Raw genomic sequence first — 27,964 nt, forward strand, 5'->3', positions numbered from 1 at the left:
ATAAATCCTAGGAATTCTCTCCCTCTATATAAATATATCTCCAAGTTTCTCTTTCTAAAATTCCTCCCTTAGAATAAAAAATGAGAGAACATCGCTTAAGACTAACACATAAAGCAAGACACGCGCCTCACACGTCCCGATCACTCGCCTCCCGCGATTGGCAGGGGCTAATTGCTTTGAAACCCAACAAATCACCCGCCTCGTGTATCCTCCTGTGCGCTTCGTGGGTTCCGATTTTAGTGCTGAAAAACTGAATTTCTTGAGACATACTCTATAGTATATATTGTTATACGGTGAACCGACTTTATTGAAATGTCGCGGTAAGCAAGAGTTGCCACCGACTTCTATATGGTTTTCCCAGGAGTTTTTCTTTTTAGCCTCGATAAATTGCTCTGTATAATTCAATCGAGCCCAAAAACTTGCATAGTTTAAGCTAGAATTTTTCCCTGTGAAGCTCTGGAGTTAATTCTGCCCAAAGATCCAAGTATTTAATTTATTTAACCCAAATCAAAATTGAATTATACTTGGAGGCATATTTCCATGTCAACGATTTGTTTTCGGCTATTTGCAGGTCTAAAGTATAACCCTACAAGTGTTGTGTATTTGAAGATACCAACTATATCACATCTTCAATGGCACTCGTTCAGTACAATATCGAGTTCCAAAGCCGATGAAAACACCATGTCTGTGGTGATTAAATGTCAAGGGTGGTGGACAAATACTCTTTATGATTTGATACAAACTGAACTGAACAAAGGTGCTGATAAAAGAAAGGGTATACCTGTTGCAATTGAAGGACTCTATGGACCTGCTTCATTAGACTTTTTAAAGTAAATATAACATTACACAGGATGCTTCTAAATTTCTAAAAGACATTTTTATAAGATTATTCGAAATAACAGAAAAATTTGTCTGCAGACATGACAGTGTACTTATGGTTGCCGGGGAAGTGGAATAACACCATTTCTGAGCGTTTGGGCTATGATTGATTCAACCACCAACAAAAATAAATTTCCTTCAAAGATCCAACTTGTACATGTCATAAAGAGGGCACAAAATGTGGTTTAAAAGATTATCACTAACAAATATGTTCACTTTAGGAAACAGTCATCCATGTAGGAAGCATAATGATCTATCCATTTGTCATTATTCATGTATACATATATTATACATATCCATCCATCAAAATAAGGATAATGTACCTTAATGGAAAGCAACTAAATCAACTAAATCAAACTATAATATACAGGCACCAAATTTCCCAACATAATTGGTGTCTCTAAAGACTTTATTGAAAGTGGAAATAATCTAACCCCATACAAGGAAAGTTGCCCATTATCAAAACACAATCCAGAAAAATCCAATCAATAAATTCCAACTATATGATGCAATGAAGTCACTAGTCAAATAGGAGAAGAGGAATGCAAAGGGGCCTCTTTATTCGATTCCCTGCTGCCACCACCACCATTGTCATCACCATTAGCCAAATCTGACAAAACTTTCCCCGGCGCCTCTGCCACATCCTCCACAAGAAGAAACGCAACAACTTCCTTCATGGTAGGTCTCCTACTCGGGTCAGGATGACAACAGGCCAACCCAAGCTTCAACACCATCTCCATATCATCCACATCATACTCACCATTAATCCTAGAATCCACAGCTTCAAAAACACACCCTTCTGCATACAATTCCCTCACCCAATCAACAAGCACAATTTCCTCCACCTCTACATCCGTCTTCAACAACGGCCTTCTCCCACAAGTCACCTCCAACAGCACCACCCCAAAACTATACACATCACTAGCCGAAGCTGGCGCTGCAGCCCTCGCAACTTCTGGCGCGAAATACCCCAACGTTCCCACCACAGTTGTCCTATTCGGAACTTGCCCGTGTTGGTAAAGCCTAGCCAAACCAAAATCTCCCAATCTTCCTCTCATATCAGCATCCAACAAAATGTTACCAGATTTAACATCCCTATGAATAACAACTTGGTCCCAACCATGATGAAGATAGTTAATCCCCTCTGCAACATCAACAAGAATCCTACGGCGCTGATCCCATCCCAGAATTTGCACGGGTTTATTAAAAATCCATTTGTTTAAGCTTCCATTCGGCATGTAATCATACACCAACATAAGTTCATTACCCATTCTACACCATCCACGCATCTGTACTAAATTCTTATGCTGAAGTCTTCCCATACTTGAAATTTCTGCCATGAATTCTTTTAACCCTTGTTTAGAATCATGTTTAACTCGTTTAACCGCAACCAATGTTTTGTTCATTAGAGTCCCTTTGTAAACATTTCCAAACCCTCCATAACCTATAACCTCTTGAAAACCCTTTGTTGCTATGCTTAGTTCCTCGTAAGAGAATCTATGAGGCCAATACTCCATTTCCCAATCTTCAACATCATCTTCATTTTCTTTTATTTTGTTTTTCCGCCGCCGATAATATAATATAAATACACTCACACAACTCAAAACAAAAACAAAACAACCAACTACAACCCCTGCAATCGCTTTGCCCGAAAGTGAACCCGATGAATTTCGCTTAAACACTGGTAAATTAGCTGTGTTTAACTCCCTCGCAGTCCCTGAATCGCTGAAGCTCCACGCGAGAACTCTCCGTGCTTCGATCCAACTCGTTTCCGAAGCTGAAAATCCAACAAACATTTCAGGAGAAATATAATTAGCTATTTCAGGATCTTTATACGAAAGCGTTGGTTTTGAAGGTCGTGAAACACCAACCGGAGCAACAGTAACGTTTATCTCCAAATTCATGCCGTCAAAATCGATCCAAGCTCGGATGTCTTCGCCGCTGTTCATTTGGACAGGTACGAAGCTTCCGGTGGAGTTGTAGTATCCTGCAGGTGTTTGGTCTTTGGATATGAGGCTATTGAGATCAATTCCGATGTGGTTGTTGTCCGCGTCGTTGAACTCAGGGTTTTGTCCTGTATCAAATTCGACGACGAGAAGAGGAAAAACGGTAGCGGTTTTAGCGCCTGAGAATAAACCGAAGTACTGGCTAGATAATGCTTCGGAAGGGGAGGTTGTGTTGCAGAGGACGAAAGCGAGACCGAAGCCGGGGTTATCGGGGATATCTGGTAAGATGGAGAAAATGAATGAAGTGGAGAAGGAAGTGATGCTTGAGGAATTGGAAGATGGTTTCATGGGGAGTTTGGTGGGGTAGAAAACTCTTCCGAAAGAGAATTTGCTGGTGTCGTTGGTTATGCGGATGACGGGGGAATCGACGCGGGCGTCGTTTATGAAAGTGAGGTTGGCGGTGGTGTTGAAGGAGTTGAAGACGAAATCGAGGGCGAGAGTGGAGGGGATAAGGAGGTGGAGGAGGAGGAGGAGAAAGTAGAGAAAGTGGAACGGTGGGGTATCCGTATCCATGCCGGTGTTGGTTAGCCGGCGAGTGTGAGAGTCAGGATGAGTTACTATTACATGGGTCGGGTGTTGGTCCTTTAATATTAAAACTAAGAATTTATGTGTAAAATATATAAATTAATAAAATAATGTGTTTAATAAGAGAGAGTTGGCTAGAGAGAGATAAAGTCAAAGGTATGAAAGGTATTGGACTCAAAGGTAGCCAATCCTTACCTGATTAATGGCGTGGTTTGAATATTCAACAAGAGTGTGACAGATAGGAAGCTTGACTTTTACGATGGAAAGCTCCATTATCGTCGAACTTCCTACTTTTAGTTAAAATATTTTTTTTCGTTGTTCTTAAGTCAATATTTTTTGAGAAATATTATGATTACACCAAAAAGCTACACTACATCGTATATGCATATAGTTACATGCACTTTTGTTTTTTTTAATTATTTTTTTTTGCCTTGATTTTTGTGTTAGAGTTAAAATATTTTGAAAATATTAAAGTGTAGATATGGTGTATATACATTTCAATGTAGAGAAATGATAGAGTTACACCTTAAAATGACACTACACCGTAACTATATACTATTTCATATACTACCTCCGGTCCCATTTATAAGAAAAGATTCTCTTTTTAGATACATTGAATAAATAATGTATCTAAACAGTATGTTGTCCAGATACATTATTTATTCAATGTATCTAATAAAAGAATCTTTTCTTATAAATAGGACCAGAGGGAGTACTTTTTGCTTTTTAATTATTTTTTCATTGCCTAGGTTTCCGTGCCACTTCTGAAATGTTTGAAAAAAATTACGGTGTACAGATACGGTGTACGTAATATAGTGTACACATAGCACACCTCTTCAATGTATATATAGCACCCCCTTTTTTTTTATGTCCATTCAATTAGACATTGACTATCTTTTTAACCGTCCTTCAAATAATTATTTTTTTATTGATTAAAATATGTGTGGGTTTTTCAAACACTCATTTTTCTTGTAAACAAAATCTATTGCGCGGATGTTAGCTGGGAATTTCGACGATTAAGAAGTGTTAAGTTGAAATAAAGAGTGTTGTAATAAAGCTATTTCGAAGAGAAGTTCAAGCTTAACTTATGAAGGTTGTTCGAATACCAAGTTCATGATTGGTTTTATCTTGCTAAGCATTGACGAAAGGAGTTATTCTCGAATAGCATATGAAACTTAGAATATTTTTTGGAAGTTTTGAAAGAGATTTCATTGACGGTCACGTTGGTTGGTTTGGCGAAGAAGATTCAAATTCAAACTATCGATCTTATCCAAAAATGACGCTTGAAAGCCTTAGAATCAGAGAAGCATGCAAGCAGCAATGTGACATTCCGTTAGGAAAAGACCGTTATGGTCGAATTAGTATAAATTAAAATCTTAGCGTTAGATTTTTGTGTGTTCAATTTTGTACAAACACTCAACAATACTCAAAGTACCAACATATATGGACTAATGACTTTTCTGAGAATGTACGTATGGTTCACCACATTTTACTTCAATTACCAGTTTTTACCTTTATCAACGTCCTTTTAGATTTCTTTTATCTTCGAGTCAAAGTCTTTTACTTTCCTGCCTTTATTTCTTTTTAAAACATTGTATTTACTTATAAATTAGTCATAACCATCATAATAATGCATATCAGAAAGACATAAAACACATAAACTAAACACATATCCTAGAATCAATCTAGCCGATCTTGTAAGTAAGCAAAACATGGTTGTTGTTGGAAGACTAGTGCTTGTTTACAAAATTTCAGGGTAAACAAATTGGCACGCCCAGTGGGATTGTGTCTAGTTTTTTTGTCACAAGTTTTGTGTTTTTTCTTTTTCTTTTCAAATCTGTTTAACATTGTTGCATGAGACTGAGTGAGAAATTAACCAATACCAAAAGGAAATACAATAGGAAGATGGCAAACCCTCCCAATAACAATGTATAACAAATTCCTCCTCCGGTAGGAGAAGGCACATTTGCTACGAATGCGACTGAAGTCATACCATCCTTTGGGCGCCCGCTTTCTAGTTTATTACAGCGGTTACTGGGCCGTGATTGTAAGTATCATATATACAACCACACACAACATAACGCTTGGGCCTGTGTGATTATATATATTTCTCAATCTTTGTTGTTTGTCATTTCCGTAGTAATGGAACTTTTCCCCTCGATTTCTAAATTGACCAAGGTAATAGACTATTTCTATTGAAAAAATAGTGAATATAAAAAACTAAAAGTAACATGTATTGTTTTCTTTTTCAATTTTTTACCATTCACAATTTTTTTTGTGTTGAAATATTCATACAAAGGACTATATTCAAAACAAAATTTTCAAGGTGTTGCTTGCTATATATTATCAGTATGATTATCAATAAATTTCTCAATGTTGTAAGCAAAAAAAAAGTAATAAATTATAGAATTTTTTTACTGATAATATTGGAAAGTTATTCCAAAATATGACAACGACTTTTCCATAGATGGAAATAACGACAACAACACCATTATGTGAGATATATTACAAAAATTAAAAAATATTTTGTTCAAGGTTGATGTTAGAAGAACAACAACACATAACTTTGAAAGAATTCTTAACAAGTTAAGAAAACTCGAAGATTGTTCAATCTTGTAATCTATTCTAAGAAAAGATGTTTACGAGTTTGGAGCGGTTGAAGATGAGTTAGGTTTAGGGTACAACATAATGCACAAGTGCGTTTATTGGTAAATATGGATATCTAACCCCTCGTTATTGAAGTCACCGGAAGAATAGATCATTTAATTTTTAAATAAAGATAAAATAAAAAGAAAGACGTCACTTTTAAAGAATTAAAAACATAAACTACATATGTTGGAATTCGAAGCATGTCCCCTAAAGAATGATGTATACGAGTTTGAAGCGGATGAAGATGGGTTAAGTTTATGGAAAAACTTAATGAACAAGTGTTTTTATAGTTAAATCTGGGTATCTAACACCTTAGTTATTGAAGACACTGAAGCCAGTGGCGAAGCCAGAAAAATTATACAGCCTGGGCACAAACTATAAATTGACTGTTACCTTACAAACATTTTGAAGTAAACCTTACCTTTTATTACAGAAATTAGATTTTTTCTAACAATAGAGTCGATGAAACGCCGGGAAGAGTCATTTCTATGTTGAGTGGATGATGAATGTTTTTCAAGTATAGAACTTGAACCTTTGGTGGTAGTCTGTTTTCAACACTTCAACCTGTCACAGCCAAGAAAAAAGAATGAAACCTAGAAGTTCAACTAAAAGAAAACTCATACTCATACAGGTTCTTTAACATTTGTTAAAGATGATTTGATGCCTCTTTTTTCGATCCCCCAAATGCAACAAGACATTCCTTTTCCTAGTGCTACACAAGGACCAAGCTAAATCCCATAAGCATGCTTTCAAACAATCTTATACATTGAGGAAAATCACTGTTAAGTGTTAATGAGTGCATAAATTGTGCAATTAACAGCAGGATGCTAGCGATAGATGAATGATACACGAAAGGAAAGATAAAATGTTCACTTTATTGGTAGTGATAGAAGAAGGAGGTGATGCCATTTCTAGAAATCATTCGCCTTTTTTTAATATCATATATCAAAGTCTCTCCATTTTCAGACAAATATACATAACGCAAATCGTTTTTCATTTATTATAACCTATTGCTCATAAATAAGTGTACTTCCAATGAAGATTAAAATTTAAGACCTAAATGATAAGAGAATCTCTTATCTATGACATAAAAACAAAAGAACATGGTTCAGACATTTCACCGAACACTTGGTGTGCATAGCACGAAACGATAAATTCAACAACAATTCTTCACCGATTCATAAACCACAAACTGCAACAACAATGAATAACATCACAACAACGATTCCGCATCAAAAATCAAGCTTAAAAGTGAAAGAAATAGAAGAAGAAGAAGAAGAAGAAGAGAATTCGTGACGATCTGGCATCTAAACATGATCACTGTTTCTGAGTGAAAGAGGGACGATTAACTATGATCTTTCGATTTCTTAAGTGAGAGAGACCAATGCAATGAGGTTTTGAAGTTCAGGCGAGATAAGGAAGAGCCCGGGAACCTGCCCTAGGTCGCCGGGCGCTGGCATCGCCTATGACTGAAGGAATAGATCCCTTAATTTTTAAATAAAAAATTAAATAAAAAGAAAGACACCACTTTTAAAGAATTAAAAACATAAATAGTTGGTGAGATTCAAAGCATGTCCCTTAAATTAGTTCACTCCTCGGTTATATACTCAAACAGAGCGAATAAATGATATTTTAAAAAAATAAATAAATGTGGCGCGTCCAAACATTATAACTTGGATTTTTGTTGGATGATGTTAAAACGTTATCATAAAAAGTATTGTTTGTAGTAGTGTCACTACCATATTTCAGACAAAACCTATGAGTCTAGAATATAGTCATATATATTGATTGAAGTTTGACTCACATTTTTGTTTTGGTCATCTCCCTTGCGACTTCCCTCAACACTTTATTTCTGAGGCACAAGATATTGACACTCCTAGCCTTATCCATCATTTCGGTATTTTTAGCTTGTGTTAGTCTTACATGCATCAATTTATCATCTTTCAATGCTTCCGCACATTTTTCTTAAATCAATATTGCTTGCATCTTTATTTTCCACAATCCAAAATCATTGTTTTTTGAAAACTTTTTGATATCCTATTTAGAATTCATGGTGCTCTTTTGTAAACTTGAACTCTTTACCTCAATATGGACGCCACTTCATGTGAAATGAAAATCAAGAACAGACACAACTAGAACGTGATGTGTCAGACAAAGAACAACGATAACCACTCTAAACACTCTTAAGCAAAATTAATCTATCAGTTAGTGCAAACAAAGTCACAATAGCAAGAATAGAATAAAGAACAAGAGCACATATAAATTATTTATTCAGATAAATTCAAAATGATCTACTCCCTGAAAGAAAGAGCATCTCTCAGATCCACTACCAATAAAGAATTTTCAACAAGAGATTATAAAATAATTACAAAAAAATATATTTCTAAATTCATAAGAATATTTCCTATTTTCTACCCAACTTTTTATCTAATTTATCCTCCTTTTAATATATGAATCATAAACAATCTTAAAGTGTTAAAAAGTATTTTCCAGAATTTAAATTACAACAAAAATAAATCAAGTTTTTAGAATAATAAATCCTAGGAATTCTCTCCCTCTATATAAATATATCTCCAAGTTTCTCTTTCTAAAATTCCTCCCTTAGAATAAAAAATGAGAGAACATCGCTTAAGACTAACACATAAAGCAAGACACGCGCCTCACACGTCCCGATCACTCGCCTCCCGCGATTGGCAGGGGCTAATAGCTTTGAAACCCAACAAATCACCCGCCTCGTGTATCCTCCTGTGCGCTTCGTGGGTTCCGATTTTAGTGCTGAAAAACTGAATTTCTTGAGACATACTTTATAGTATATATTGTTATACGGTGAACCGACTTTATTGAAATGTCGCGGTAAGCAAGAGTCGCCACCGACTTCTATATGGTTTTCCCAGGAGTTTTTCTTTTTAGCCTCGATAAACTGCTCTGTATAATTCAATCGAGCCCAAAAACTTGCATAGTTTAAGCTAGAATTTTTCCCTGTGAAGCTCTGGAGTTAATTCTGCCCAAAGATCCAAGTATTTAATTTATTTAACCCAAATCAAAATTGAATTATACTTGGAGGCATATTTCCATGTCAACGATTTGTTTTCGGCTATTTGCAGGTCTAAAGTATAACCCTACAAGTGTTGTGTATTTGAAGATACCAACTATATCACATCTTCAATGGCACTCGTTCAGTACAATATCGAGTTCCAAAGCCGATGAAAACACCATGTCTGTGGTGATTAAATGTCAAGGGTGGTGGACAAATACTCTTTATGATTTGATACAAACTGAACTGAACAAAGGTGCTGATAAAAGAAAGGGTATACCTGTTGCAATTGAAGAACTCTATGGACCTGCTTCATTAGACTTTTTAAAGTAAATATAACATTACACAGGATGCTTCTAAATTTCTAAAAGACATTTTTATAAGATTATTCGGAATAACAGAAAAATTTGTCTGCAGACATGACAGTGTACTTATGGTTGCCGGGGGAAGTGGAATAACACCATTTCTGAGCGTTTGCGCTATGATTGATTCAACCACCAACAAAAATAAATTTCCTTCAAAGATCCAACTTGTACATGTCATAAAGAGGGCACAAAATGTGGTTTAAAAGATTATCACTAACAAATATGTTCACTTTAGGAAACAGTCATCCATGTAGGAAGAATAATGATCTATCCATTTGTCATTATTCATGTATACATATATTATACATATCCATCCATCAAAATAAGGATAATGTACCTTAATGGAAATCAACTAAATCAAACTATCATATACAGGCACCAAATTTCCCAACATAATTGGTGTATCTAAAGACTTTATTGAAAGTGGAAATAATCTAACCCCATACAAGGAAAGTTGCCCATTATCAAAACACAATCCAGAAAAATCCAATCAATAAATTCCAACTATATGATGCAATGAAGTCACTAGTCAAATAGGAGAAGAGGAATGCAAAGGGGCCTCTTTATTCGATTCCCTGCTGCCACCACCACCATTGTCATCACCATTAGCCAAATCTGACAAAACTTTCCCCGGCGCCTCTGCCACATCCTCCACAAGAAGAAACGCAACAACTTCCTTCATGGTAGGTCTCCTACTCGGGTCAGGATGACAACAGGCCAACCCAAGCTTCAACACCATCTCCATATCATCCACATCATACTCACCATTAATCCTAGAATCCACAGCTTCAAAAACACACCCTTCTGCATACAATTCCCTCACCCAATCAACAAGCACAATTTCCTCCACCTCTACATCCGTCTTCAACAACGGCCTTCTCCCACAAGTCACCTCCAACAGCACCACCCCAAAACTATACACATCACTAGCCGAAGCTGGCGCTGCAGCCCTCGCAACTTCTGGCGCGAAATACCCCAACGTTCCCACCACAGTTGTCCTATTCGGAACTTGCCCGTGTTGGTAAAGCCTAGCCAAACCAAAATCTCCCAATCTTCCTCTCATATCAGCATCCAACAAAATGTTACCAGATTTAACATCCCTATGAATAACAACTTGGTCCCAACCATGATGAAGATAGTTAATCCCCTCTGCAACATCAACAAGAATCCTACGGCGCTGATCCCATCCCAGAATTTGCACAGGTTTATCAAAAATCCATTTGTTTAAGCTTCCATTCGGCATGTAATCATACACCAACAGAAGTTCATTACCCATTCTACACCATCCACGCATCTGTACTAAATTCTTATGCTGAAGTCTTCCCATACTTGAAATTTCCGCCATGAATTCTTTTAACCCTTGTTTAGAATCATGTTTAACTCGTTTAACCGCAACCAATGTTTTGTTCATTAGAGTCCCTTTGTAAACATTTCCAAATCCTCCATAACCTATAACCTCTTGAAAACCCTTTGTTGCTATGCTTAGTTCCTCGTAAGAGAATCTATGAGGCCAATACTCCATTTCCCAATCTTCAACATCATTTTCATCTTCTTTTATTTTGTTTTTCCGCCGCCGATAATATAATATAAATACACTAGCACAACTCAAAACAAAAACAAAACAACCAACTGCAATTCCTGCTATCGCTTTCCCCGAAAGTGAACCAGATGAGTTTCGCTTAAACACTGGTAAATTAGCTGTGTTTAACTCCCTCGCAGTCCCTGAATCGCTGAAGCTCCACGCGAGAACTCTCCGTGCTTCGATCCAATTCGTTTCCGAAGCTGAAAATCCAACAAACATTTCAGGAGAAATATAATCAGCTATTTCAGGATCTTTATACGAAAGCGTTGGTTTTGAAGGTCGTGAAACACCAACCGGAGCAACAGTAAGGTTTATCTCCAAATTCATGCCGTCAAAATCTATCCAAGCTCGGATGTTTTCACCGCTGTTCATTTGGACAGGTACGAAGCTTCCGGTGGAGTTGTAGTATCCTGCAGGTGTTTGGTCTTTGGATATGAGGCTATTGAGATCAATTCCGATGTGGTTGTTGTCCGCGTCGTTGAACTCAGGGTTTTGTCCGGTATCAAATTCGACGACGAGAAGAAGAAACACGGTAGCGGTTTTAGCGCCTGAGAATAAACCGAAGTATTGGCTAGATAATGCTTCGGAAGGGGAGGTTGTGTTGCAGAGGACGAAAGCGAGACCGAAGCCGGGGTTATCGGGTATATCTGGTAAGATGGAGAAGATGAATGAAGTGGAGAAAGAAGTGATGTTTGAGGAATTGGAAGATGGTTTCATGGGGAGTTTGGTGGGGTAGAAAACTCTTCCGAAAGAGAATTTGCTGGTGTCGTTGGTTATGCGGATGACGGGGGATTCGACCCGGGCGTCGTTGATGAAAGTGAGGTTGGCGGTGGTGTTGAAGGAGTTGAAGAGGAAATCGAGGGCGAGAGTGGAGGGGATAAGGAGGTGGATGAGGATGAGAAAGAAGAGGAAGTGGAACGGTGGGGTATCCGTATCCATGCCGGTGTTGGTTAGCCGGCGAGTGTGAGTGTCAGGATGAGTTACTATTACATGGCTCGGGTGTTGGTAGTTTAAAGATTTGTCTAGAATAAATCAATAGGTTAATGGCTGCTGAGGATTAGCCACCTTTTAAGTTTGATGACTTTAGTACCTTTAATATTAAAACTAAGAATTTATGTGTATAATATAATATATAAATTAACAAAATAATGTGTGACAAATAGGAAGAGAGATAAAGACAGGTATGAAAGGTATTGGACTCAAAGTTAGTCAATGCTTACCTGGTTAATGGCGTGGTTTGAATATTCAACGAGAGTGTGACAGATAGGAAGCTTGACTTTTGCGATGGAAAGCTCCATTATCGTTGAACTTCCCTACTTTTAGTTAAAATATTTTTTCCTTGTTCTTAAGTCAAATTTTTTAGATTAAATATCTTACACACACCATGCGGTTGTCTAAAATGTCTTTTTATTTCTGTAAATATATCTCTGAAATCATTTTTTTTTTCACGTTGTGTTGTTCAGGAGATGCATTTACAAAAGAATTGGGTGTTAAAATAAAGCCAGATTTTTCTCCTCTCTCATTCTGAACATTTTATTTTTAAACTCCAACTCTCTCTAAACCTCAAAAATTAAACTTTCACCAAATTTCATTGTTTCTTTTTTAATTCAGAAGTGAACATCAACATGAACGATCAACACATTCCGTCTTGTTCAAAACTCAATTTAATCGGTAAATTTTTGAGTATGTCCCGTAATAGAGTTATTTTCGAGTTCAAAACTAATTCTGACTCGTTAAAATCTCAATTTAATTTGTAGTCATTATTGGTTAAGTTTTGAAATATTTTGAACTGTAGAGAAGCCATTGTTGAGTTTTGGATGTCGCTAGGGGTGGAAATAGACTAGGTTAGGCTAGGCTTTAGAAGGCCTGAGTCTGGCCTAAGACAGACTTACATGGTCCAAGCCTGACCTATGACCTATACTATAGACTCTTTTTTTGGCATGGCCTGGCCTTTTTAAAAGTCTGACTTGGCCTGAAAACCTATTAAAAAGCTTGCTTCTCATTAAGGTTTTCAATAAATCTATATTACTTAAGAAATCTTATAGGTCGGTGTGTGTGTATATATATATATATATATATATATATATATATATATATATATATATATATATATATATATATACCTATTTAGCATTTTTTTCAAATATATATACATATATAGGTCAATCTATTTGCCCTTTTTTCTAATATATATGTATATATAGGTCAATCTATTTAGCCTTTTTTTCTAATATATATGCATATATAGACCATCGTATTTAGACTATTTTTAATATTTATGAAAATATAGGCCGCCATATAAGGCTTTATAGATTTTTCTAAAAGCCTAAGTCTGGCCTATTTAATTAAATAGGCTTTTAAAAAAGCCTATGCCTGGCCTTTTTATTAAATAGGCCCGGCCTGACCTGGCCTTAATAGGCTAGGCTATAGGCCTCTGTAGGCCGGCCTGGCCTATTCCCACCCCTAGATGTCGCATAATGTTCCGTAGATGCATCTAACAAGTAAACGTAGATGCTTCCGTAGATGTATCTACGGAATAAAGAAAAATCATTTTTTTTGTTTTTCCTATTTCCTTTTGTTTTTAGAATTTAATTGTATCTAATTCGACGTTATTTTTATTACGCAAACATTATGGCCAATTAGTCAGACCCCATTATAACTAGGAGGATTGCACAACATGCATCAACATCAACAGTAAAACATAACTTTCATATTCCCTCAACTACCGCAGACCCCCAGTAGACCCACACTCTCTATCTACACCCCACCAAGGTTTTCCAATGGGATAGACAAGTTATGGGAACCGAAGACTTGGGTTTTAGGGGAACTGAAGACATCTTACCAATTGGTTAGGGGAGTGAATTCGATGATGATGTCCCAGTCCCAGACATGGAAAAAGATTTTGGCCTATGTGGCTGAAAACAAGCTAAAAGCGACCTTAGAGGCCAAAGTAAAATATATGTTTGTTGAAGCCAAAAATGATGAAAGACAGTTAACAGGTCCTGGCAAGGACTTTGATCCTGAACCACATGATAAGATTCAAGATGAGGTATAAGGCCAGAGGCTTGACGCCATTTATGATGACGAGCCTTTGGGTTTCGAAAAGGATCTGTTGGCGAACAACACCAAGATGCTAGCGCAAGATCCCCTTGAAGAGATAGACTTGGGTGAGGGAGTGGTAAAAAGGACAACATACATCAGCGCCAACATCGACCCTCAACTCAAGGTCGAAGTGATTCAGTTACTGAAAGATTTCAAAGACTGTTTCGCTTGGGATTACAACGAAATGCATGGTTTAAGCAGAGACCTCGTCGAACTGAAGTTGAAGATCAAGCCTGGAAAGAAGCCATTTAAGCATACCCCGTGGCGCTTTGCATCTGAAGTTCTGTCGAAGATTAAAGAGGAGGTCGAAAGGTTACAGCGGTGCAATTTCATTAGTAAAACTTTGTAGCTGATCTGCACTAAATCTAATTTCATCATACAACACATGGTAATGTGTTGGTCGACTATGCTCCGGGAGAGTTCAGTTATTTTGGATAATGTCAAAGAAGTTATGTTTTACTGTTGTTGTTGGCTTGGCTTTTTTGGGGGTTTTATTTTGTTTGAATATGGATTAGAACTACTAGTCTCATTAGTCTCAGTTTGACACACTTTTGATGTCTGTATTTTTATTAGATTGATGTAATTTTATTTTTATTATGTTTGACACTATTTGGAAGATATATATGATGTTTTCTTTTTGTGTATCATATATACCATTACATTTATATTACAATACTATGATATGATATATTTTTCCAGAAATTGAAAGTTTTTAAAATATAACATAATGTTTCGTAGGTACATCTACGAAACACTCTGTTTTAAACACGTTCCATAGATACATTTACAGAAGATTCACTGAACTAAAATATTTTGAATTTTCCCAAGGTTCACTATGTTTTTTACGCTTATGTAGATGTACATACGGAAAGAAACATTTTTTTAAAAAAAAAGGTGCTTCCAGATGTGCATCTACGGAAGCAGTGGCCATAATCGGAATTTCTCCAGGTGGCTGAGAGATTCATAAGGTGTAATGAAATATTCTCTTTTTTTATGTCCATTCAATTAGACATTGCCTATCAATACTATCTTTTTTAACACTCTCTCAAATAATCACTTTTTTACTGGTTAAAACATGTGTGGGTTCTTTAAACACTCATTTCTCTTGCCAACAAAATTCATTGCGCGAGTGTTAGATGGGAATTTCGACGATTGAGAAGTGTTAATTTGAAATAAAGAGTGTTGAAATAAAGCTATTTCAAAGAGAAGTTTAAGCTTAACTTATGGAGGTTGTTCGAATGCCAAGTTCATGATTGGTTTTATCTTGCTAAACATTGACGAAAGGAGTTATTCTCGAAAAGCAGATGAAACTTAGAATATTTTTTGGAAGTTTCAAAGGAGGTTTCCTCGACGGTCACGTTGGTTGGTTTGGCACATCGAAAGGAAGAAGATTCAAATTCAAACTATCGATCTTATCCAAAAAGGACACGTAAAAGTCTTAGAATTCGAGAAGCATGCAAGCAGCAAATGTGGCGTTCTGTTAGGAAAAGACCGTTATGGTCAAATTAGTATAAATTAGAATCTTAGCATTAGATTTTAGTGTGTTCAATTTTGTATAAACACTCAATAATACTCAAAGTACCAACATATATCGACTAACGAGTTTTTTGAAAATGTACGTATGATTCACCACGTTTTACTTCAATTACCAGTTTTTACCTTTATCAAAGTCCTTTAAGATTTATTTTATCTTCGAGTCAAAGTCTTTTACTTTCCTGCCTTTATTTCTTTTTAAAACATTGCATTTACTTATAAATTAGTCATAACCATCATAAGAACGCATATCAGAAAGACATCAAAACACCAAAACTAAACATATGTCCTAAAATCAATCTAGTCGATCGTATAAGTAAGCAAAAGGTAGTTGTTGTTGGAATACTGGCGCTTGTTTACCAAATTCCAGGGTAAACAAATTGACACGCCCACACCGTGTCTAGTTTTTGTGTCACAAATTTATTTTATGTTTTTTCTTTTTCTTTTCAAATCTGTTTAACATTGTTGCATGAGACTGAGGAGTGGGAAATTAGCCAATACCAACGAACCAATACCAAAAAGGAAATACAATAGGAAGATGGAAAACCCTCCCAATAACAATGTAGAACAAATTCATCCTCTGATAGGAGAAGGCACAGTTGATACGGATATGATTGAAGCCATACCATCCATTCAACCCACAATGGTCATTTCTTCGACGACAGTTTTGATGGCCATACATTCAAATTCTCACAACGGACCAAATATCTCCGATGCAGTAACTCAGGGTCAACCTGTAACCCCGAAACCCCCAGGATTTTATGTATCCAGGCCATATGCCCCATGATTTTCAATGTCAATGTGAGATCCTTCGTATGGCATGCCAACATCCTTGATGCAGATTTACACAATAGTATATCTACATACACAAATCCTTTAATATCCACATTTTCACCATTGCAAGGTGGCATCAATAATATGGTTCGAAATATCCAACCAACTGGATTTGCCACCCAATTTCCTGCACTTGCAACAAAATCCTCAGTCGTTTTAAGGCAACAAATGGATGAGAGCGACCGGGAAACGATGGATGTACTTTCCCAACAAATGAGTGCAATATTCACCCCTTTGATCCAGAATGCTACCCAAACGAATTTGCAAAATGCCCAGGCGAACCAGCAAATAGCAGCGCAAATGGGATTGAAGCATTTGCAAAATCCCCTCGATTTCTAAATCGACCAAGGTAATAGATCATTTCTATTGAAAAAATAGTGAATGATAAAAAACTGAAAGTAGTAGCATGTATTGTTTTTTTTCCAATTTTTTACCATTCACAATTTTTGTTGTTGCAATATTCATACAAAGGACTATATTCAAAACAAATTTTTCAAGGTGTTGCTTGCAATATATTATCAGTATGATTATGAATAAACTTCTCAATGTCGTGAGCCAAAAAAGTAACAATTTATAGAATTTTTTTTACTGACAATATTGGGATGTTATTCCAAAATATAAAAATGACCTTGTAAAAGATGAAAATAACGACAACAACACCATTATGTAAGATATATTGCAAGAACAAAAAAATATTTTGTTCAAAGTTGATGTTAGAAGAACAACAACACATAACTTTGAAAGAATTCTTAACAAATTAAGAAAACTCGAAGATTTTTCTATCTTGTAATCTATCCTAAGAAAAGATGTTTATAAGTTTGAAGCGGTTGAAGATGAGTTAGGTTTAGCGTACACCATAATGCACAAGTGCGTTTATTGGTAAATATGGATATCTAATCCCTCGTTATAGAAGTCACCGAAAGAATAGATCATTTAATTTTTAAATAAAGATAAAATAAAATGAAAGACGTCACTTTTAAAGAATTAAAAACATAAACTATAGATGTTGGGATTGAAACATGTCCCCTAAAGAATGATATTTACGAGTTTGAAGCGGATGAAGATGAGTTAGGTTTAGGGTACAACTTAATGAACGAGTGTTTTAATAGTTAAATCTGGGTATCTAACCCCTTGGTTATTGAAAACACCGAAGGAGTAGATCCTTTAATTTTTAAATAAAAAATAAAATAAAAAGAAAGACGTCACTTTTAAAGAATTAAAAACATAAACAGTTGGAGGGATTCAAAGCACGCCCCTTGAATTAGTTCACCCCTCGATTATATACTCAAACCGAGCGAATAAATGATATTAAAAAAAATGTGGCGCGTCCAAACATTATAATGCAGATTGTTGGGTGATGTGAAAACGTTATCATAATTATAGGGATGGCAAAAAAACCCATACCCGCGGATATCCGCGGATAAAATCCGTCACGGACACGGGTTGGATAGCTTAACGGGTATCCACGGGTATTATAAATGGATATTTTGTTACCCGTTTACTTACGGGTACGGATACGAATTTGATGGTATCCATACCCGCGGGTATCCATATCCGTTAATAGTGATTAAAATTACTTAAATATCCTTTTAAAATTAGTATACTTGAATATCTTTTTTATATCAATTAGTATACTTAAATATTCTTTTAACATTTTCTCACATTCTACATCAATATTCATTATAAGATGCTTTTGAATTTAATATAGTAAATATATAACACATACTTTTCTATTAATAAAAAGATAAATTTTTTATTCAATATATAAAAAATTAGTAAATTTCAATTAAAAAAAACCATGGGTATCCGTAAATACCCGCGGATATTTAAAATATCACGGATACCCACCTGGCAGATATCCACACGGGTATGGGGCGGATATGGATATCATTTTTATTAAACAGATGGGTAGCGGGAGACTACTATCCGTACCCATGGGTATCCATTGCCATCCCTAATCATAAACAATATTATTTGTAGTAGTGCATACACCATATTTCAGACATAACCTATGAGTCAAGAATGTAGTCATATATATTAATTGAAGCTTGACTCACATATTTGTTTCGGTCATCTCCCTTGCAATTTCCCTCGACGCTTTATTTCCAAGGCACAAGATATTGACACTCCTAACCTTATCCATCATTTCACTATTCTCAGCTTGTGTTAATCTTACATGCATCAATTCATCACCTTTCAACGCATTCACACATTTTTCTTAAATCAATATTGCTTGCATTTTTACTTTTTCACAACTCAAAATCTTTTTTTTTTAAACTTTTTGACATCCTATTTAGAATTCATGGTGCTCTCTTTTAAACTTAAACTCTTTACCTCATTGTGGATGCCACTTCATGTGAAATGAAGATAAAAAACAAACACAACTAGAACATGATGTGTGAGACAAAAAACAACGACAACCACTCTAAACACTCTTAAGCAAACAAATTCTACCAGATAGTACAAACAAAGTCACAATAGCAAGAACAAGATAAAGAACAAGAGCACACATAAATTATTTATTCAGATCAATCCAAAATGATCTACTCTCCAAAAGAAAGAGCATCTCTCTGATCCACTATCAATAAAGAAATTTCAATAAGAGAATATAAAAGAATTACAAGAAAATATATCTCTAAATTCATAAGAACATTTCCTATTTTCTACCCAACTTTTTATCTAATCTATCCTCCTTTTAATATATGAATCATACACAATCTTATTTAAAGTGTTAAAATGTATTTTCCAAATTTAAATTACAACAAAAATAAATTAAGTTTTTAGAATAATAAATCCTACGAATTCTGTCTATATATATAAATATATCTCTAAGTTTCTCTTTCTAAAATTCCTCAAAATAAAAAATGAGAGAAAATTGCTTAAGACTAACCCAGAAAGCAAGGCACGCGCCTCGCACGTCCCGACCACTCGCCTACCGCAATTGGCAGGGAGTAAAAGCTCTGAAACACAACAAATCACCCACCTCGGGTATCCTCCGGGGGCTTTTACAGGTTCCAATTTTAGTGCTGAAAAACTGAATTTCTTGAGACATACTCTACAATATATATTTATTAAATTCTTTTACAATTTTATCTTAAAAAGTGCTCGGTTAATAATGAACACAAACAAGAAAGGACATAAATTTTAGTTACAAGTCACACTAGTTTGTTAGTAAATTATAGGAAATGCTTTTGTAAGTGACACGCACTCAACGATAGTGGCGATTGTGAGGCTAGATTTGATCTTCCCACCTCCTATATGGCAACTAATCTTTATTATATTATCATAAAATTCCCTTATAAATATGATCATAAAATCTAAGCATATTAAAGAACCGGATAATAATAATATTTTCATTACCAATTACTTGAATTAAAGAAGCCTAGAGGTTGGCCTGTTGGTAAACGTGTGCTCCTTTTAAAGTCTCAAGTTCGAAATCCGTTAATTGTTAACAATTTCTGTGTTACGCTAGTCCATAGATAACTTTACTTAAAATGAAGTTTCATTTCACTTCAGAGTTGATTTACTTGAAACTATATACTGCAGAAATGTAAGGAGTTCATCAACTGGGTTCTCAAATCCACTTGTGGTGAATAGTCTATTTGTAATCTTAACCAGTGTTGAAATACTGGTAGTTTTTCTTGTTATAGTCTTCTTTTGATGCACTTATTATGCGCGAATTTCAAATGATTTCAAAAAGTTGATGCAAGACAAATCACTCAAATTGAACTTGTAAGTGTTGTTTTTGGATCTAGACATTCTTCATGTTTGAAAATAATTTTTTTTTATTATTTCACTTAATACATATGCATCATCATAATTTGCTTTCAGATGGCAACTTAAGTAACTCAGAATAGCAACAAGGTTTGGATTATTAGCAGCTTGTTTAGCTTTGCTTCTTCTTCTGATTTTATGAGGGTTGTCTCTATTTCGCATATTTGGCATTCAATTTGAAGCTTCGGTTAGGTATCATACATGGATTGGAACAACAATGATATTTTTTGCTACAATACATGGCGCCAACACTTTGTTTGTTAGGGGTGTAAGCCACCATATCCAACATGAGGTGAAGTCTTCTCGAAAGTTCTCTTCATAACCCTACAAGTGTTGTATATATGAAGATACCAACTATATCACATCTTCAATGGCACTCGTTCAGGATAATATCGAGTTCCAAAGCCAATGAAACCACCAACAAAAATAAATTTCCTTCAAAGATCCAACTTGTACATGTCATAAAGAGGGAACAAGATGTTTGTCTGTTACATTCAATCAAGCATTTGCTACTCAACCAAGCAAGCCGAAAGTTTCATTTGAAACTAAATTTTTTTGTAACACAAGAAACGCAGCAAGATATGAGAATTACGGAGCTGATAAACGAGTTCATGAAAGTGAAAACCCTGAAATTGGACAGTGAGAGCTCAAAGTATTATGCAGCATATGGACTTGAGAGTCCAGTTTGGATGGCTGCTATCACTGGATTTTGTTTCATCAAATTCCTTATTTTTCTAGTTTGTTTCAACCTATAATTCCATTTAGAAAGAAGTCCAAATTGTCCAAGGAAAAAACTCCGTCTTGGATTATGGATTTACTTCTGATAGCAGCTTTTGTCGTAGCTTTATCTTGCAGCGCATTGATAGCAATTGTGTTGAGATGGAGAAGGTTGAAGAAAGGGATTCCGCCAATGTCGCGGAAGGAAATCAAACCATTTGATCTAAGTTCAGCTGAAAGTAAAAATGATCTTGAAGAACATGAAGTTCATTTTGGAGGAAGGCCTAACTTTAAAGGTAGTTAGTTATCTGATTTGTTTCGATCCTTGCATTTCTAAAAATATTATATTGACTGAAAAATTGACAACTTCAGTACATTACATTTGAGTTGAACAGATATATTAGGCAAGTTTAAGAATGAAACATGTGGATCTAATGTTGGAGTTTTGGTTTGTGGACCTGAGAGCATGAAGGAATCAGTGGCTGCCACGTGTCAGCAGGAATCTGAGTGTTTCAAGTTAGGTATAAGGAAAGCAGAACCATGCTTCACTTTGCACTCTCTCAACTTCACTCTTTAGTACTCTAAATTTGGCTTCATTCTCAAGTTTTCAGATTCCCATAGTTATGTAGTTCAATAAGCCATGGATTTCAATGAACTTTCTCAGTACTTCACTTGTAGAATCATATATATTTAATTTACATGTAGTCATCACTTATCAGAGCACCCTTTTTCAAAATATGTAATTGTGATTTAAAAGATGTAATTGTGGTTTAAAAGATTATCACTAACAAATATGTTCACTTTAGGAAACAGTCATCCATGTAGGAAGAATAATGATCTATCCATTTGTCATTATTCATGTTTACATATATTATACATATTCATCCATAAAAATATGGATAATGTACCTTAATGGAAAGCAACTAAATCAAATTATCATATACAGGCACCAATTTTCCCAACATAATTGGTGTATCTAAAAAGACACTATTGAAAGTGGAAATAATCTAACCCCATACAAGGGAAGTTGCCATTATCAAAACACAATCCAGAAAAATCCAATCAATAAATTCCAACTATATGATGCAATGAAGTCACTAGTCAAATAGGAGAAGAGGAATGTAAAGGGGCCTCTTCATTCGATTCCCCGCCGCCACCACCATCATTGTCATCACCGTTAGCCAAATCGGACAAAACTTTCCCCGGCGCCTCCGCCACATCCTCTCCAAGAAGAAACGCAACAACTTCCTTCATGGTAGGTCTCCTATTCGGGTCGGGATGACAACAAGCCAACCCAAGCTTCAATACCATCTCCATATCCTCCACATCATACTCACCCTTAATCCTAGAATCAGCAGCTTCAACCACACCCCCTCCTGCATACAATTCCCTCACCCAATCAACAAGCACAATTTCCTCCACCTCTACATTCGTCTCCAACGGCCTTCTCCCACAAGCCACCTCCAACAGCACCACACCAAAACTATACACATCACTAGCTGAAGTTGGCGCTGCAGCCGTCGCAGCTTCTGGCGCCAAATACCCCAACGTTCCCACCACACGTGTCGTATTCGGAACTTGTCCATGTTGGTATAGCTTTGCCAAACCAAAATCTCCCAATCTTCCCCTCATATCGGCATCCAACAAAATGTTACCAGACTTAACATCCCTATGAATAACAACTTGGTCCCAACCATGATGAAGATAGTTTAGCCCCTCTGCAACATCAACAAGAATCCTACGGCGTTGATCCCATCCCAGAATTTGCAGGGGTTTATCAAAAATCCATTTGTTTAAGCTTCCATTAGGCATGTAATCATAAACCAACATGAGTTCATTACCCTTTCTACACCATCCACGCATCTGTACTAAATTCTTATGCTGAAGTCTTCCCATACTTGAAATTTCCGCCATGAATTCTTTTAACCCTTGTTTAGAATCATGTTTAACTCGTTTAACCGCAACCAATGTTTTGTTCATTAGAGTCCCTTGGTAAACACTTCCAAATCCTCCATAACCTATAACCTTTTGAAAACCCTTTGTTGCTATGCTTAGTTCCTCGTAAGAGAATCTATGAGGCCAATACTCCATTTCCCAATCTTCAACATCATCTTCATCTTGTTTTCTTTTGTTTTTTCGCCACCGAAAATATAATATAAACACACTCGCACAACTCAAAACAAAAACAAAACAACCAACTACAATCCCTGCAATCGCTTTGCCAGAAAGCGAAGACGACGATTTTCGCTTAAACACCGGTAAATTCACCGTGTTTAACTCCCTTGCAGTCCCTGAATCGCTAAAGCTCCACGCGAGAACTCTCTGTGCTTCAATCCAATTTGTTTTTGAAGCAGAAAATCCAACAAACATTTCGGGAGAAATATAATTAGCTATTTCAGGATTTTTATACGAAAGCGTTGGCTTTGAAGGTCGTGAAACACCAACCGGAGCAACTGTAACGTTTATCTCCAAATTCTTGCCGTCGAAATCGAACCAAGCTCGAATGTTTTCGCCGCTGTTCATTTGAACCGGTATGAAGCTTCCGGTGGAATTGAAGTATCCGGCAGATGTTTGGGTTTTGGATAAGATGCTATTGAGATCAATTCCGATATGGTTGTTGTTCTCGTCGTTGAACTCAGGGTTTTGTCCGGTATCGAATTCGACGACGAGAAGAGGGAAAACGGTAGCGGTTTTACCGCTTGAGAATAAACCGAAGTATTGACTGGATAATGCGCCGGGAGGGGAGGTTGTGTTGCAGAGGACGAAAGCGAGACCGAAGCCGGGGCTATTGGGGATATCAGGTAAGATGGAGAAGATGAAGGAAGTGGAGAAAGAAGTGATGTTTGAGGAATTGGAAGATGGTTTCATGGGGAGTTTGACGGGGTAGAAAACTCTTCCGAGAGAGAATTTGTTGGTGTCGTTGGTCATGCGGAGGATGGAGGATTCGACGCGGGTGTCGTTGATGAGTGTGAGGTTTGCGGTGGTGTTGAAGGAGTTGAAGAGGAAATTGAGGGCGAGAGTGGAGGGGATAAGGAGGTGGAGGAGGAGGAGGTAGAGGAAGTGGAACAGTGGGGTTTCCATGCCGGAGTTAGTTAGCCGGCGACTGAAGTGACATGATGAGTTAGTGTTATATGGTTGGGTGTGGATAGTTTAAAGATTTGTTTGGAAAAAGTCAATAAATAAATGTCTTGGTTTGAAAGGGTTCGTTGAATATTCAATGAGAGTGTGTCAGATAGGGAAGCTTGATTTTTCCAATGGAAAGCTGATTATCGTTGAACTTTCTCCTTTTAGTTTAAAAGAAACTTGTTGTGCAAACATGAAAGAAATAACAAGTTATCAAATTCTAATAGTTCTTTTTTTAAGCTGGAAAATGTATGTTTAACCGTCCCAACTTAGTAAAAATAGCATAAAATGGTTGGGATTTCACGGTTTGGTGAAAAAGTCTTCTAGTTGATTGTTAGAAGTAATTGAAAGTAAATGAAAACGAGAAATTTGAAGTTGTTGACGGACAATCTGACAATCAACATCGATGTGTTTGATTCCCTCATGGAATGTTGGATTCATAGTAACATGTCGAGTAGAGCTATTGTCACAATATAAAATAGTTAGTTTTGTGGATGGAATGTGTATATCTTGAAGTAAGTATCTAAGCCATTGAAATTCACAAGTTATAGAAGCTAGTGCTCTGAATTTAGCTTCATACGAGGAACAAGATACCGTTGTTTATTTCTTTGAACGCTGGGAAATTAATGAGAGTCCAATTCAATATGCTTATTGCATTCATGGAAAGTGGGATTATGTGCCAAATATATGGCTGACTTACTATCACAATAGATCGTGGTTGGCTGAGAAAAATCCACAAGAAGATCATGAAACAAATACTGCAGCCAATGAATTTTGCATGTAATAGAGGCTAAAGCTCTATACTCAGCCTCAAGGGAAGATCTTGATGCAGTGTGTTGTTTCTTTGACTTCCAACAAAGTAAAGAGTCACCCAAGAAGACGCAAAAGCCTGTAATAGATTTGCGCGTATCTGGGCATCGAGCCCAATCAAAATATGTAAAGCCAAGTAATCTTAAAGCACTTGAGGCAGAAAATAAGATGCCAGTAGTAGGAAAAGACTTTAGATATCTCAAAACTCTAGTTGCTGCCTGAAAGTGTGGAACTCTAAGTTAAGACATGAACTGATTCAAATGCTGAACAGCAAAGGAAATACCAGGCCTTGAATTTGTAAGGTAGATGAGTCTTCCAATCAGCCGCCTATAGGAAGAAGGATTATCTAAGAGTGTGCCTTCAGTGAGAGCAAGTTAGATGTTGGGATCAAAAGGCACTGAAGATGGCTTGGCTGCAAGAACACCAACATCTTGGAGCAGCTCAATAGTATATTTTCTTTGGTTGAGAAAAATGCCTTCTTTGGATCTAGAAATTTCTAAACCTAGGAAATATCTCTGCTGACCAAGGGGCATTTGGAGAGAACATGAAGGACATGGATTCAAGAGTCCTAACTCGAGCGATGAGTCCTTACAAAGACGGTAGTTAACTTAAGCGCTTCGACCCTCCAGTCCTCGCGCTTGAGGGCTATGTACATCCAGAATATGAAAGGCGATCTTGCCTACCTATCCGAGCTATATATTCTGGATTATCAACCAAGGCGCCGAATACCTTAAGCGCTTTGATCCTTCAGGCCTCGCGCATGAGGTGCTATGTACATCCGAAAAATAAAAGGTGGTATTGCCTACATATCTTAGTTATATATTTTGGATTATCCACAAAGAAGCCAAATACCTTAAGCGGTTGGATGCAATAAGAAAACCACTGTAATAATGACCATAATTTGTTAGAAATTCGGGTATGATAATCCTGGATAACTTCGAAGAACCGTGTTCGTACACTTTTCGAACAAAGTATTTCGACCTATTCTTGACTGGGTTCACGAAATCTTTGTGTGGATAATTCTCGAAGAACAATCTGTTTCTGGCAAAAGAAAATTGATCAGGAATGTAGAGAGAAAGTATGATTTTTTGTGTAACCAAAACCGATGCCAAATGACTCCTTATATATGAGATCAATAACAGAAATCGAAAAGACACAATTGTTCAGAAAAAAGTCTCGTAGAGCCAGCGGAACCCCAGCCAGGGGCTCTGCCCCTTGGACCCCGACGGGGTGCTGCCCCGCACCCCGTCAGGGACTCCACCCCATGGAATCCCGTTTCTATTATTTGTATTCAATTGCACGTTTGACTCTACGAACGTGCACTCCGCAATACCCTAACTCGTTTCAAGCTTAACGCATAATTGCATCGGTCTATAATAAATCACATTACTTACCAAAATATATTGATGATATTAAAATCACCAACATAAATCACGATAAATACCATTAGCAGAATAAAAGGAGAATCTCAAAATAATAAAGGGATCCACAAATTTTTAGAAAAAAAAATACATATGGGTATAAACCGCCATAAAAGGTCCTTATTGACCCTTGTTGGTGGGTTTAAGAGTGCGGCCTCTTCCGACAAGCATTGGAAGGTTATCAAATTTTTTCTTTGCTAGAACACTTGTAATGTGCGATCACATCCCAGACATGATATTTGAAAATATATTTTGTATCATACTAATTTATTTTTTCTTTACCCACCTACCTATGGGGTCACCCCCAGCAAAAACCCCATTTTATCCCGCTTCGAAAATGCATTTCCGAAATTTTTTTTTTCTAAATTTTTCCAGACTTCGGAAGCGCATTTCCGAAAAAATCACAAAAATTGAGATTTTGACTAATTCGGAGATGCATCTCCGAACCAACAAAAAAAATCTAAAAAAATTCCAAAAATTAATTTTAGGATATTAATTAATTCAATTATCATAAATTTGATATAATTTATGAATAATGAATAATAATAATTATATATTTTGCTATAATTTATGAATTATGAATAATAATTATTATATATTTCTATTTTGATTCATATTTTAAAATTTAAAATAATTTTAATTAAAAAAATTAAAATAATTTCACTTACAAAATGAGTTATAATTTTTTATTTATATATTTATAATAATTATTATATATTTATATATTTACAAAAATAATTAAAAAAAATGAGTGTTTTAATTTATATATTTATATAATAATTATAATAATTATTATATATTTATAAAAATTATTATATATTTATATAATAATTATTATATATTCATTATAAATATATTTATACATTTATATAATAACTATAAAAATTAAAACAATGAGTGTTTTAATTTATAATATATATATATATATATATTATATTTATATTTATATTATATTTAATTTTAAATAATTTAAAATTTACTTATGAAATTAAGATGTTTTTGATTTATATAAGTTAGTAAAATAATTTTTAACTTTAAAATTGTTTAAGAAATTTTATACCTATTAATTGTATTGATTCACCTTGATTTATTGTATTGATTCACCTTGATTTTAATTTTTTAATAATTATTGAATTCTTTCGGAAGTGTATATCCGAAACATTCCAAGACCAATTTGGTCTTGGAATATTTCGGAAGTGTATATCCGAACACACCCCCCTCCCAAAAAAATTCGGAAGTGTATATCCGAAGACACCCCCTCCCAAAAAAAGGTGTTTTCGGAAATGCATTTCCGAAAACCCAAAAAAAGGTGTTTTCGGAAATGCATCTCCGAAAACACCTTTTTTTTTTCGTATTTTCGGAAGTGCATTTCCGAAATAAGACAAATTTTGAAAAAAAAATAAGCGTTTCGGAAATGCATTTCCGAAGTGAGGGTATTTTGGGTTTTTCACTGGAGGTGGCCAAGAAAAGAAGAAGGTGGGTAAAGAAATTTCCAATTTAATTTAGTGTAGGAGAATGCTTGGTGTATCAAGAAATATATTTAAAGGATAAATGAATAAGTGCAACAAAAGATTCTGTGTGAGTAAGCCACAATTTTGACTCTTATATCT

At 35.8% G+C, this 27,964-nt stretch overlaps 3 protein-coding genes and 1 pseudogene across 3 annotated transcripts; 1 reads left to right on the plus strand and 3 right to left on the minus strand.

The window, feature by feature from the left end:
* Positions 1 to 1,146: 1,146 nt before the first annotated feature.
* On the minus strand, positions 1,147 to 3,493 carry LOC131636471 (L-type lectin-domain containing receptor kinase S.1-like). The gene has a single exon (XM_058907076.1). It carries the CDS (start codon positions 3,396 to 3,398, stop codon positions 1,404 to 1,406), a length of 1,995 nt encoding a protein of 664 aa, XP_058763059.1. The 5' UTR covers positions 3,399 to 3,493; the 3' UTR covers positions 1,147 to 1,403.
* A 6,133-nt stretch (positions 3,494 to 9,626) lies between these two features.
* LOC131605337 (L-type lectin-domain containing receptor kinase S.1-like) lies at positions 9,627 to 12,086 on the minus strand. Its single transcript, XM_058877712.1, has one exon. The coding sequence runs from the start codon at positions 11,977 to 11,979 to the stop codon at positions 9,988 to 9,990; it is 1,992 nt and encodes a 663-aa protein (XP_058733695.1). The 5' UTR covers positions 11,980 to 12,086; the 3' UTR covers positions 9,627 to 9,987.
* A 7,827-nt stretch (positions 12,087 to 19,913) lies between these two features.
* Positions 19,914 to 21,743, plus strand: LOC131636483 (ferric reduction oxidase 8, mitochondrial-like; annotated as a pseudogene).
* Positions 21,744 to 21,822: 79 nt separating this feature from the next.
* Positions 21,823 to 24,262, minus strand: LOC131636478 (L-type lectin-domain containing receptor kinase S.1-like). The gene has a single exon (XM_058907084.1). The coding sequence runs from the start codon at positions 24,079 to 24,081 to the stop codon at positions 22,102 to 22,104; it is 1,980 nt and encodes a 659-aa protein (XP_058763067.1). The 5' UTR covers positions 24,082 to 24,262; the 3' UTR covers positions 21,823 to 22,101.
* Positions 24,263 to 27,964: the final 3,702 nt, after the last annotated feature.

This window comes from Vicia villosa, linkage group LG1, assembly GCF_029867415.1.
Source record: "Vicia villosa cultivar HV-30 ecotype Madison, WI linkage group LG1, Vvil1.0, whole genome shotgun sequence".
Taxonomy (NCBI): Eukaryota; Viridiplantae; Streptophyta; class Magnoliopsida; order Fabales; family Fabaceae; genus Vicia; species Vicia villosa.